This window comes from Nuphar pumila, chromosome 7 (genome assembly GCF_984573655.1).
Source record: "Nuphar pumila chromosome 7, dmNupPumi1.hap1.1, whole genome shotgun sequence".
In the NCBI taxonomy this organism is placed as follows: Eukaryota; Viridiplantae; Streptophyta; class Magnoliopsida; order Nymphaeales; family Nymphaeaceae; genus Nuphar; species Nuphar pumila.
The window spans coordinates 23048330-23062117 of record NC_143255.1 but is presented as its reverse complement, the minus strand read 5'-3'; the positions used below and the strand labels follow the sequence as shown (position 1 = coordinate 23062117).

General features: G+C 39.7%; 1 protein-coding gene across 1 annotated transcript in view; it reads left to right on the top strand.

Moving 5' to 3' along the window:
• LOC149831519 (putative galacturonosyltransferase 6) overlaps positions 1-13788 on the top strand; it is a 34416-nt gene that overhangs the window by 19750 nt on the left and 878 nt on the right. Inside the window, exons 6-8 of the mRNA XM_090013936.1 lie at positions 11887-12116; positions 12220-12577; positions 12806-13351. Coding sequence (XP_089870062.1) covers positions 11887-12116; positions 12220-12577; positions 12806-13351 — 1134 coding nt within the window. The remainder of the gene's footprint in view (positions 1-11886; positions 12117-12219; positions 12578-12805; positions 13352-13788) is intronic.

Here is a 13788-nt window from a genome sequence, read left to right as displayed (position 1 = left end):
CAACAGGAAAATCAGACCTTGGCCCAGTATTATGCTTCTGTCAAAGCTGCGTTTGAAAGACTTAATGCTCACAGGCCTCTTTGTTGCTCGAAGCAAAAGGATCATCAAGAACAAACCATGGTTGCTCGTTTTCTTATAGGGCTTTCTTCAGATTTTTCTGTTGCAAAAGTTCAAATGTTGACTGGATCAGATGTTCCCACTCTTGCTGATGCTTATAATCGTCTGAGTAGACTTGCGATCTCTCTGCCACAGTCTCAGCCTATAACTCAATCATCTGCTCTTGTTGTCCCATCTAGTTATGGGCGTGGAAATATTCAGAATATCAGAGGACGAGGACGTGGACGTGGTATGGGAGGCAGAGGAAAGCTTCAATGTACATTCTGTGGAAAATCTGGACATTTAGAAGATCGTTGCTGGGATAAGCATGGTCGGCCAACATCTTCTTCATCAAAGTCATATACTCCTAAAACAAATGTGACTACTCTCGAGGCAACAAATGTACAAGAGAATATCGCTAAAAATGAAAGTAGTATCACCCTTAGTCGTGCAGAATATGATGAGCTGATAGCTCTTCGACCTCCTGTAGCTGGTGTTGCATATTCAACCGGAAATCATCTTCATCCGACTGATAGTAAGTGGGTTATTGACTCTGGTGCTTCCAAACATTTGTGTGGAAATTCACATGTTTTTTCAGATCTTAAGGATGTTAAGGCTCAGCTTGGAGTCTCCTTAGCCGATGGGAGCTCCTCCCCGGTTGCTGGTCAGGGAAATATTTCTATATCCTCCTCATTACAGTTGAATAATGTTCTTCATGCCCCAAACTTTCCTCAAAGTTTACTCTCTGTTAGTTGCCTTATAAAAGAAAAAAACTGTAGAGTGATTTTTGATCAAATGGGTTGTCATTTTCAGGATTTGCTAACGGGGAAGAAGATTGGTGGAGGCTATGAAGAAAATGGAATTTACTACCTACATCATCCAATGGGTTCTGTTAATGCTGCAGTGGAACATTCACTCAGTCCTGTTCAGTGGCATCGTCGTCTTGGTCATCCTTCATTGTCAAAACTTCGGTCGGTCTTTCCTCAGATTCCTTCCACCACATCATTTCAGTGTGAAGCATGTCAGTTGGGCAAGCATCATCGAAGTTCATTCCCTTCTAGTCAGAGTCAGTCTAGTAATAAATTGTTTGAACTTCTTCATGCAGATGTATGGGGTCCTAGTAAGATTCCTACTAGGACTTATTATCTTGTTATTGTTGATGATTTCTCTAAGTTATCATGGTTTTTTTTTTTAATAAAAGAACGATCTGAAGTTCCAAGTCTTATCAAATCCCTAATTCTTGAAATAAAATTATCATTTGCATAGTCAAGGAAGTTCTAGATTCAAAAGTTATCATTTGCATTTTTTCAAGTATACAATCTTCACATACAATTTTTTTTCCTTACAAAACTTTTTAAAAAATGAAAGAAGAGATAGTTTGGATATACTTAGATGACCTAATCTTTATTTCAAAGATCCAAATGAATTTCTTGGATATGGTTATAAAAAAAATCTTTAGGTAGACACAAAGAGTCCATATAGTAAATGTCTCATCTTCTATGGCCTTGCCCAATCAGCTTCCCTGACAGGAGATTCTGCATCCAACAAGCTTTAGATGAGAAAAATACTTTACACCTATAATAAAAAATTTGAGAAACCGAAAAATGGTTTAAATCAAGTTTTTGAATAACCCTAACATTTGAAACAAAGAATTTTTTTGAATCATTATTAAGATTTTCTATACTTTTAACCTTTAAAGAAGTATCATCGACGATTAACACACATGAAAAATGTGAATTAGTACAATCAGAAAGTAGGAACTCATTATGAGTCATATGAAAAGAAGCTCCCAAATCCAAAATCCATGAGGACTTATGTAGATGAGAAGAAGAAAAGACGACGACATCGGATGTAGAGGGAGTAGCTTTTAGTATTTATGAAACGGCCTCCGCAATTTGGGCAGCAATTGTCAAATCATTGAAGTTTCTTGCGGCTGTTCACTTACTGCGGCCACTTTTTTGAGTTTGGAACAATCCGGTCTTATGTGTCCCAGTTCTTTACAATAGTGACAAGTAATTTTGCCTCTCTTATATCTTCCCTTGTATCCTCTCTCATTATGTCCTCCATTGAATTTTTTCTTAAAGTGAGGAGGTTTATAAGTTTTCACAAAACTTTTGGGTCTAGATATAGCAAGCACCTCATCACTAGACTTGTGCATTAGACTTCAAACAGTTCATTTTTAACCATGTTAACTAAATGGTCTCACATTATTGGTTAATAGAAAATCAAAATTACCAATGAGTTACGAAATGCTATGGTTCTTACATAGGATTTATTGATTCATTCAGAAGTAATTCGTTGAGATCGTGCACCTTTCCCTATTATCTATTTAGATTACAATAGCAAAATATAAAGTGCAGCTGGTTGGCTCCAGCCTATTCTTGAAATACACAACTCGCACACACTCCCTTTCCGAAAAAGATCAATACACCAAGCACTACACTTAGATTTATTAGATTTGTTGCTAAAATATCGATATTAAACCCGAAACTCCCGGCGGATGGCTAGTGACCCAAAAAAACGAAAGAATCGGTTAGATTTTTCATATGCTCTCCTCTTATCTTATGGATAGGAATAGGACTAACAAAATAAATAAAAAAAGATTTCCTTTTTTTGTATCACTTCACTCCTTATTTAGATTCCCGATAAGACACTTATTAAGTCCCAAGTCTCGTGTCAATTGCGACATACAAAAAAGGGAAAATGCCCATTGGACTAAGGGCGGGAAAGAAGAAAGCGAGCGGAAGCGGATCCACTAATTCCTCAAATCAGTACTTTCCTGGAGTATTGGATCAAGGAAGAAGTGATTGTAGGAGTGAAGTGTTGAGTTGATATAATTTAAAGAAGCGAAGTGGCAGGGCCAAAGCAATAAAAGAAGTACGTATTTTTCACGTTTTCACGTTTCTAGGATTACACAAAGGGATTAGCAAATAATAGTGCTAATGCCACGACCAGCCCGTAAATTGTTAAAGCTTCTATAAAAGCCAGACTAAGCAATAAAGTACCTCGTATTTTACCCTCTGCTTCTGGTTGTCTAGCGATACCTTCTACGGCTTGGCCCGCAGCAGTACCTTGACCGACTCCGGGTCCAATAGAAGCAAGTCCTACGGCCAATCCAGCAGCAATAACGGAAGCAGCAGAAATTAGGGGATTCATAGTAAGCTCCTCACAACAAAAAATGAAGAAATGGTTAATGATATAATCAAATAAACCAATGAATTATTATATATTACTTAATTTATTACTTAATTAATGTTATTTATATATTTATAATATTAATTAGTTACATTACTTATTATTTCATATTCCATCACTAAGATCCATACAACTAAACTAAGAACTCCGAACCTAATTTGAGAAGTGATGATATTTGATATTACTGAATCATCAGAACTACTTCAATATCTCGTTTTTGTTTTTATTCCCTACCCAAGTCTTTGTAAATCCATATAATATAGTTCTTCTATTTCTTTGTTCCGAACCCATTCTTTCAATTCTTCTCTCCTTCATCTTCTTTATATGCATTCATAGGCTTGACTTCATATTCAATCCACACATACAGTCACAGACGAAAAAGGAAGAGCTTATATCGTAATCCATATAAAGAAAGTTGAATCTATATCTATATAAAGTCGGTAGTAATATGGGGAATGAAATAATATACATGGGTAGTCCATATATAACTATTGAATATCTACTATCACATATACATGTGTTTCTTCCATAATGTAAACCATCGCCATCTTATTTCTATTGAATCGGATCGGACCCTGGAATCATTCTTCTAAGCATACACCGGAGTTCACATATAATATGTAGCTACGGCTATGTAGCTCGACCCACCTAACCTACTTGATTTTTAATCTTATTCGTGAACTCTTTCTTGTCTTTATCATTATCTCACATGGATACAAACGAAGAGATTCATCAAAGCGAATCATCCCATATCAAGATTTGATGATTGATTGATCCAATTGCAATTAATTCCAATTTTGGTCAATTATTGAATAGAATGGAATGAAATAGCAACGGTTCCGCAGAACATAGTTCTTGTTGTTTCGTCGCACGCCCCAAACGGGTAACAATTATTACCCCAATTATGAATCGTCGTAATTGACTGGGCAAATAAAGGAGATGTATGACATGAATAGGACAAAAGGGGATCTTAGGAAAAACTTTGAATCCCCCCCTTTTTTACAATTCCGTAGTGTAATACGTAATATAATAAATATTAATATCGTACATATATATCTCTTGCTCTTGTTTTCTTCCTACTCTATATCATACATATCATAAATAAATATATTTATATCAATCATGTTCCTCAAGCAGGTATCTTGAGCTACCCATGAATTAATTATTGGAATAAGATTCATGGGCTTACTTAATTTTTTATTTAAATCAATTCAAAAAGAAAAAGCGACTCTTTGAAATTCAAAGCATTATTTTATTATTTATTTGGATGGAAAGCTACTCAATGATGACCTTCCATGGATTCACCTAACTCTAATTTCTTGACATATTTGAGCAAATGCCTCACTTATAAAGGGCATCGATGCCTACGTAGTAAAGAGAACCTAACTTACTCAAATTTTGGTCGAAGACCATATAGAAAAGAAAAGAAAATTTCTCTTTTCACTTGTCTTCTTATCTCAATTATTGAACCTTCCCATTTTGGTTCCAACATAGCCAAGTCATTCTAAATAGGAGATAAGAGACTATAAAAATCTCTTACGCTTTTATCCCCTTGTTTGGTAGTATGTACCTTGTCTTGGAGGTAATATAGTCTAGCCATTTCCTTTTGAATGAATGTACTTTTTAGGAAGATCCATACATCACAAGCTTTTTTGAACTTGATGATGTTAGTTGCAATCTTGAAGTCTATGGTATTCATGAACCATGAGAGTATTTGAGCGTTAGCTTCTCAATCCTCTATTTTATCTTCATATTCTTGCAAAGCCTTCTCTTTTTCTTCTTCGGAGAAAGCTTTGATTTGATCTCCTTCTCTTCTCGTTAGCTTTAGTTGGGGTTCATTAGTGATTCCACTAACAAAACCCCAAAGCTTTTTCCCCTTGATATAGTTTTTCATTGCGGTAGCCCACATTAAGTAGTTGTTTTTGTTGAGCTGGTAGGAGTGACGGAGGCAGATTCTCTTTCACCCATATTGAAGAAATTGACTCGTGGTTGAAGAACAAAGCTTGAAGACCACCATCACAAAGAGAGCACACCCAAGATAATTTTCAACACTACAAGAAGTGCACAATCACAATGCCAACAAAGGGCTACACAAGTGCACAATCACAATATAGTCTCTAATGGACTGAATACAATCTCATAAAAGAGATAAAAAATACGAACTTCATAAGAACACAATGTAAAAAATAAATGTTCTTTGTATTCTTAACAAATATGCTTAAAAACATATCTAAGCATGTTACAAGGGACTCTATTTATAGAGCCGAGAATACAGCCAAAAAGGAGGATATTGGACTGCCTCCAATAGTCAGAAATATGACCGTTAGGAGCAGTCCAACTACTAGTTGGACTGCTTCCCAACAGTTCAAAAAGATTACATTAAAAAAATAAAAAGAAAATAAAAAAACTATAGGACAGTACAGTCCCTATTGTACTGTATTTATTACAGTATATAAAATGACCAAAATACCCTTAATATACTTATATTGTATAATTATGCGTATATCAAGTATATATATACATTATATATATACATGTATATGTATAATGTATTTTAACAAAGTGTCCTCTCTTTCAAGGATGGAGAAAGCTCTCTACCACACTGTCAAAGAAATAAAAGGTTCCTTGGTATTTAGTTTGAGGGATCAATGAAGCTAAGGATCAGGAATATGATTAAGCTCCAAACTTTTTTTACCATGTAGTCACAAGGAGAATCTGCACTAAAATCATCATGCAGCCTAGCCATTGGTCCCTCTTTTCATGCTGAGGTCGAAGCTCATGTTTCTGAATATGTTTGTAAATATGAGTCCATCTTGACAGTTTTGAGACATTTGATTTTCAATACTATGGAAAGATTGCATTGTTACAGCAACTTTTAATGAAATAACTAGAATCATAGGAAAGGGGTCTTCTTCAAGGTGCTGGTTTTGCTATTTTCAGTTCATGATCTCAAGCACATGATGGGTATCTAGCAGACTGATTCGTCTTAATTGGTGAGCTTTGTGACTCGTGATCTGACCATACAATTAAATGCTGAAACATTTGTAATATGTTTGTCTGTGAGTAGAGTTGAATTTCAATGGGAACTAAATCAAATAAGGCACACACAATGTACGTGCATGCATGTACACAAATGTATACACACACTGTTATTAAGAGCTGCAGTCTTTAGTAATTTCACCATATTTTCTTTTTACCCATGTGAAATTTGAGATTCCATACTGGTTCCACATGTTAGCTCTAATCAATATGTGTAATTAAGTGATTTTATAAAAGGTAAAGGCACATTTTTTGCCTGTATCTTGGATTTTCCTTTTAAATTTACTGAAATGCTTTTCATAGTGGCTATAAATGTAAGTAGCCATGATGGTATTTCAGAATTCACTAGGGTTAAGACTTAAGACAATTCCGTTAACTTGTTGACATCCATCTCTCTCTCCATATACACACATAAAGACATTCACTCCAAGAAAATATTATCAACACAAGAAAAGTACAATACACAGTTTAATTTCTCTTGTATCCTTTCCGGCATGTGTTGTAAGTATCATACCGTATTGTACGATATGGTATGATACATATTGTTACTATGTAGGAAAATGATATGATACACACTCGTATCATGATACAAGCGGGTATTGTACCGTATCGTACGATACAGGCTCGACACACTTAAAAAGGGTCTGAATCATAATTTTACAGTTTTGGGTTTTAAAGACCTCACCGACTCCCTCATTTGTGTAGAGGCTATTAGAGGGGAACACAAACACCCTAAGAGCCGTGAGAGCAATTTGGGGGCCAATCCGTGCGCAAGGGAGTGGGCTTTTACGATTTTCTCAAGCAAGAGTGCATTTTCACCCTTTTTCCACTCAAGGAAGTGAGTTAAGGTAAAAAATCTCTATTTTTTGCTTCTTATTGAGTTTTTTTGGGAAAAATATGGATGGTGCTAGGAGAAAGAGGAGGAGGAGGGAGTTCTCATAGGCTGGTGGCTGGGTGGTCTTTTTTCTTTAAACGAAAAAACTATTTCATTACAATGATGAGCATAACGAAACATAGTTGAGCAGGCGAGTGTCGTACTGTTATGACTTCTCAACATTTAGTCGAGCAAGCGAACGTTGCGGTTGTTGACATTCGTACTATTAGGACTTAAGTTTGTTTTGTGTGTGTAAACTTGTTACCGAATATTTGTATGTATGCCTATATTTTTATTTGGTGATTAATTGGTTATGTTTTATTTTAGATATTTTGATGTTGTCTTCACATAAAGATAATCCTGCATGGCGATGCTGCAGAAGTATAGATGATGTACTATGACTAGGGTCATCATTGAGATGTGTGTTTTGTGGTGATATTATTAGAGGTAGGCTGCATATGTAATAACCCGTAAAAAAAAAAAAAAAGGGTTAGGATTCGGGTCGGACCCGGACCCAATTGAGGCACCGCCTCCCTCGTGCCTTCTTTAGAAAATAAGGCAGGGGGTTTCAAATACGAACCCCCCCCCCTCGCTGTCTCTCTCCCTCACCGCCTCCCGACTCTCCCTCGCTCGTCTGCAGCCGCCACTTGCGACCCCTCTCCGCCGCCGACCACCAGGTACGTTCTTCCTCCTCTTCTTCTCCTTCTTTCCGTCTCTCTCTCCGATCCTTCCCCCTCGTTTCTTCGTTACACAGGGAGGGGAGGGCTGAGCCTCCTCCTTGCTTTCGTACGACAGGCGAGGGGCGGAGCCCCCTCCCTACTTCCGTACGGCAGGGGAGGGGCCGGGCCCCTCTTCCCTGCTCTCTGCTACGGCAGGGGAGGGGTCGAGCCCCTCCTCCCTGCCCCTTTTTGTTGCGCCAGCAGGGGCCTATGGCCCCTGCCTTTCTTTTACGCCAGCAGGGGCCATGGGCCCCTGCCATTCGTTTGCCAGCAGGGGCCTATGGCCCCTGCCTTTCGTTTGCCAGCAGGGGCCTATGGCCCCTGCCTTTCTTTTACGCCAGCAGGGGCCATTGGCCCCTGCCATTCGTTTGCCAGCAGGGGCCTATGGCCCCTGCCTTTCTTTTGTCAGCAGGGGCATAGGCCCCTGCCTTTCGTTTGCCAGCAGGGGGCTATGGCCCCTGCCTTTCTTTTGTCAGCAGGGGCATAGGCCCCTGCCTTTCTGTGTGCCAGCAGGGGCCCTTGGCCCCTGCCTTTTTGTTTGCTAACAGGGGTCATCGGCCCCTGCCTTTTTGTTTGCCAGCAGGGGCCGATCCCCCCTGCTCCTTTGTGCGCGAGCCTATACCCTTGGTCGACAGACCCGGGGAATCTTTGCAAGCTACATCGTAATGGGGACAGATCATTACAAATGTTGATCTCCAGCGAGGAATTCCTAGTGAACGTGAGTCATCTGCTCACATTGACTACATCCCTCTTTGGGCGGCAAGGCTCATTTGGCCCTGCCCCATCTTTTTTTTTTGAGTCATTTGGGACGGTTGGTCCCAGCTCTATGTATTGGAGAAGTTGAGTCTTTGCCTTGCTTTTGCTTTTGTCTGGGCTTGCATGTTAATATCGCATATTTGCAGCTACGACGGATCTCACTCGCGCTCCGCGACCCGAGCCGTCAATTGTGTACGTCCGCAGACGTCAGCAAGCTCGTAACCCTCCAAGGTAGGGGAAGATTGTACGGAAGACTTGGATAATTGAATTAAGTTCAAGTAAACTAAAAAATGATCAATAAATGAATATATATATATATATATATATATATATTTATACGAGTATGCACTTAACTCAAGGACGCGGTTTCGCGATCCTTGCCCTTTTCCTTATGTCAGTCTATCCTTGCCATCGTGTATCACATCGAGATCTCGTGTTGTATTCTTGCTTATGATTTGTATGTGCCGTCACGCATCGTGGCGAGGTTCAGCGTTGCACTTCTGCTTACCGCCTTTACCTTGTCGTCGCGTTTTGCGCCTAGACTCTTGTTTTTGTATGTATTATTACTGCTTTGCTATTGCAGATGCCGCGCAGGTTTTTGCTCTTTGCATATGCCTTAAAGGCATCCTCAGGCATTCACCTCTCTCTCTCTCGCGACGAGAGTTGAGATAGGAGCTAGCGTAACATCCCCGTCTAAGGAGGGGGATACCTTGCAAGGATCCTGACTCCTTGAGTATGCAGTCCTGCAGACGAGTTGGAGTTTATGTTGAGAAACATGTTTTCCCGTCTATCGAGGCCGGTGTCGAGTCATGCGAGGCATGTAGATACCCCGATAGCGGATGAGGTTCTAGAAAATCGCAGGCATAATGTTGGCACAAGGTACTGCTGTTTCAAAGGATATAGTAAAGTTGATAAACTTTACATCTTTGTGAAACACTCCTGTTGATGCTTCTTTTGAGGAGCTATACCCCCTTCATCCTAGAGTACTTGTAGTCGTGCACGACACGTCTAGTACTGCGATGATCGGATGAGACGGTCGTGCGACCTCGAACAGTGCGAAATGCACAATGCTGGAATCACATAAATGGCCTCACATTCGCCTTCACAGGCAAGATGCTCGAGTGGTTTAAAGACCACAGCATAGAGTGGGTCGTTAGTTAAGCAACCCCTAACGTACCTATTCGTTTCTAATGGTCTGTCAAGGGAGAGGACAGAGCGGTACAAACTCCAATGGACAGGTTGTTAACAACCACCCTACGGGCAATGATCCGGCCTCCCCAGTCATTGGAGTTAGGGGAAAGGGGCTACAATAGTTAGCTCAACACTTCTGCAGAAGTTGGATGCATCCGTGGCACTGCCTCCTTTGGGGAATCCTCTCTCGGCTAAAGCCGTCCCTCTGGAGCGGACTCAACTAGCTATTCGGGTTATTCAAAATACATAGAATAACAGACGCCCGAACTAGTCTCAGTTGTTTCTACGTTTTGCCTGCGCGTACCCGCAGGCCAGTAATATCGAAACATAAAGTCTGTTCACACTGGTTGTTGAGTAGTGAGACTCACTTGCACCACTGACTCGCTTGCACCACTGACTCGCTTGCACCACTGATTCGCTTGCACCACTGACTCGCTTGCACCACTGACTCGCTTGCACAACTGATTCGCTTGCACCACTGACTCGCTTGCACTCGCTTGCACTACCTATTCGTTTGCACTACTTACGCGTTTGCACTATGTACCTACTTGCATTGCTTACCTGTTTAACTGCATATCTGCTTTAAACTGCGTAACCTACTGAATTAAAGGTACATAATTCAGTTTCCTTGTAGTCTCTCTTGTGCACCTACTAGTTTTTTTTGCGAAACTAACCCATTCTATGGGTACAGGTGATGAATAGGTACTTCACGGGCGATGGCGCGATGGCAAGATGGCTTCAAGACTTTCTTCTTCCTGCTCTTAGCTCGCGTCCTGATGTTTTTGGGTCTTGTAACGGATTTTCCTTTGGACATCCGAATTTTGTACTTTTGAAACCTTCTTTTAATGAAAGTGCCTTTTTCAAGTGGCATGGGTTGTATGTTTTGGTTTTTCAGCTAACGTGCCCAAAGTGGTCAACTTGCTTTTCTAAAATTAACAAAAGGATGGTCTTCCGCTTATTTCTTAAACCAACTCTGAAATAAAGAGATTCTTTTAGTCTCTTGCCTGTTTTATGAAAGGTTCGAAAGTTGAAATTTTGGGGCGTTACAGCATAGATTTAAACATATTGTATGTCTTCGTCAAAAAGTACGTCCATGTGATTCTTCATGTATTCCTGCCACTTTTCGTGCTGATGTTATTGTTGAACTAGAATCAATTGAAAGAAAAAGTTGCAAAAACACAACGAAGAAAGACTTTCAACCATTGTTCTAAATTCTGAAGATGATGATGATGATGACCTACTTTTCAAAAAAGAGCGTGAATATTAAAAGGTTGTGGCGCGACAGTTTGATGCAACAATGAAGATTTTCTATCCTAATTCTTGGCCTATAAAAGGATAGGATCTTTACAATTTAGACAAGATTAGCAGATAAGACATTGGTTAAATGTAGTGGTTTTAGTTATTATGAACTCTCAATAGTTTAATTATAACTTATGACATTTTAGTATGACTTGAATGTGAATTTAATATTGTTAAGGTTTTAGTTGTGTTTAAATTATATAGTTTCCTTTTATTTACATTGTCAGTTATCAAGTGCATGGTTTGTTTCTTGTGTTATAATTTTTTAAGATTTTTTGCTAATTTTTCTTGATTTTTTAGAATTTTTTATTAAGAATTCATAATATTTTATGATACAATATGATATGGTGTTACTTTGGGCCCGACTAATATGGGTAATGATACAGTACTTACAACCTTGCTTTCTGGATCTCTAACCTTTGTGAATTGTTATAATTGGGAGGAATAAATGTGTTTCTTAAAGGCTTCTTTGAATTAAAATGTGTTTTGTTCTTCTGAATTTAGTTGCTTGCCTTATGTGCTTTCCTCGAGTAAGAAAGATCAGTTGTCTTTTATCTTTCCATTAAATCCTGCAGCACATGCATATGCATTTATGTTCATACCCTCACGTCCCCATAAATTTCCTGTGCCTTCTTATTCGTCTCATCATGTCCACCTTTAGACTATAGTTCATGGGTTACATTTTTGTTATGCTAAAGTTTTTGTATGTACTTTCAGAATCATTCTAAGGGGCATCCTGGATCCAGAAATAGACAAGTCCCTACCCCCAGACAACCAACTGATGAAACAGTGAGATTGATGAAAGACCAGGTTATCAGAGCAAAGGCATACTTGACCTTTTTCCCACCAGGTAGCAACTCTCATTTGGTTACAGAATTAAGAGTGCGGATACCAGAGGTTGAACGAGTTGTTGGTGAAGCCATGAAGGATTCAGATCTCCCCAGGAGGTAATGATACCACTCTGTATTTGCCCTGGATGAAATAATCGTTTACCTATCAACTGAAGAAGTGGAAAAGAAACTATATGCTACTCATCCTGACATGCAACAGGGCAATGAGGCGGATGAGAGCCATGAATGCTACCTTATCAAAAGCTAGTGAAATATATTCCAACTGCTCAGCTATGGCAACTGTGCTCCGAGCCATGGCATATAACAGTGAAGAACAAGTCCGCACACAAAATAAACAGGCTTTGTATCTCACAAAGCTTGTGGCAGGCACTCTTCATAGGGGGCTTCACTGCCTCTCAATGCAACTTACAATTGACTACTTTGCATTGCATCCCAATCAGCGGGAGTTTCCCAGCAAACAGAAATTGTTGCTGCCTGAGCTTTATCACTATGCTGTTTTCTCGGACAATGTTCTTGCTTGTGCAGTGGTTGTCAATTCCACCATCTCCAGTTCAATGGTAATGACATGAACAATGAAATTATAACAGTTTGCAAAGGGCACCTAAAGAAGTATAATTCACATAATGCATTCTACCACCAGGTTTTAGCAGTTTATATGCATGCACCTTGTATTTGGCAGTTACATTGATTATGAGCAGAAATATGCTCCAACTGATTAATGTCTGCATTATGCATTTTGAGAGAGATTCTGATAAGTTATAATCTTGCAAACTAAACTTTTTCAGAATCAAGAAAAGATAGTGTTCCATGTGGTGACTGATGCACTGAACTATCCAGCCATGGTGATGTGGTTCATTGCAAATCCACCTGGCCAGGGGACTATTGATATTTTGAGCATAGATGATCTCAAACTGCCATCAAGATATCGTTCCTTGTTGCAACACTTGGATGCAGAGTACTCAAGCTCTTCGATCTCCAGGAATAAAAATCCAAAATATGCATCTGTGCTTAACCACCTTCGTTTTTTCCTACCAGACTTGTTTCCAGCACTGGATAGGATTGTTCTCCTTGACCATGATGTGGTAGTGCAGAGAGATTTGAGCAGGTTGTGGAGCTTTGACATGCATGGGAAGGTAATTGGAGCTGTGGAAACATGTGGCGACCTTGAATTGCGGCACCATCTTGGCATGTTTCTCAACTTCTCTGATCCAATGGTGGTGAGTTCATTCAATGCCAGTGCATGTTCATGGGCATTTGGTATGAATGTGTTCGACCTGCGTGAGTGGAGACACCAGAACATGACAGCACTGTATCATAAATGGCAAGTATTGGTAAGAAAAGCATATCTGCGATTGTTTGATCTTATATCTCTAGCCATAGGTGAATAGGTTTTTGTGGGTTGTTGAGATCCATGAGACCTGTAGAACTAGTATGTTTATTTTCCCATGGAAATGTGTGACAGTGTTGGATCTGGGCTTGACCACAGCTGATCCATATCTGGCTCCGGCTCTTGGAAGAGCAGCCCAGAATCTGTATCCAGAATGCAGACTCAGCCATGACTGCTGCATGGTATTACTAAGCCGAATAAATTTGAGTCTGAAGTTGGTAAAGATCCGGGAAAGGAAGACATTTTCGAGGAAAAATTAAAAGGGTCAAGTCTGATTATGACGACATCGAACACACTGATCCAGATGCAAGTCTGGATCTGGACAAGGTAGAGCTGAGTTTGCCCCTCAAGCGTGCAACTGACTCTAGCCATTGGTCCAAA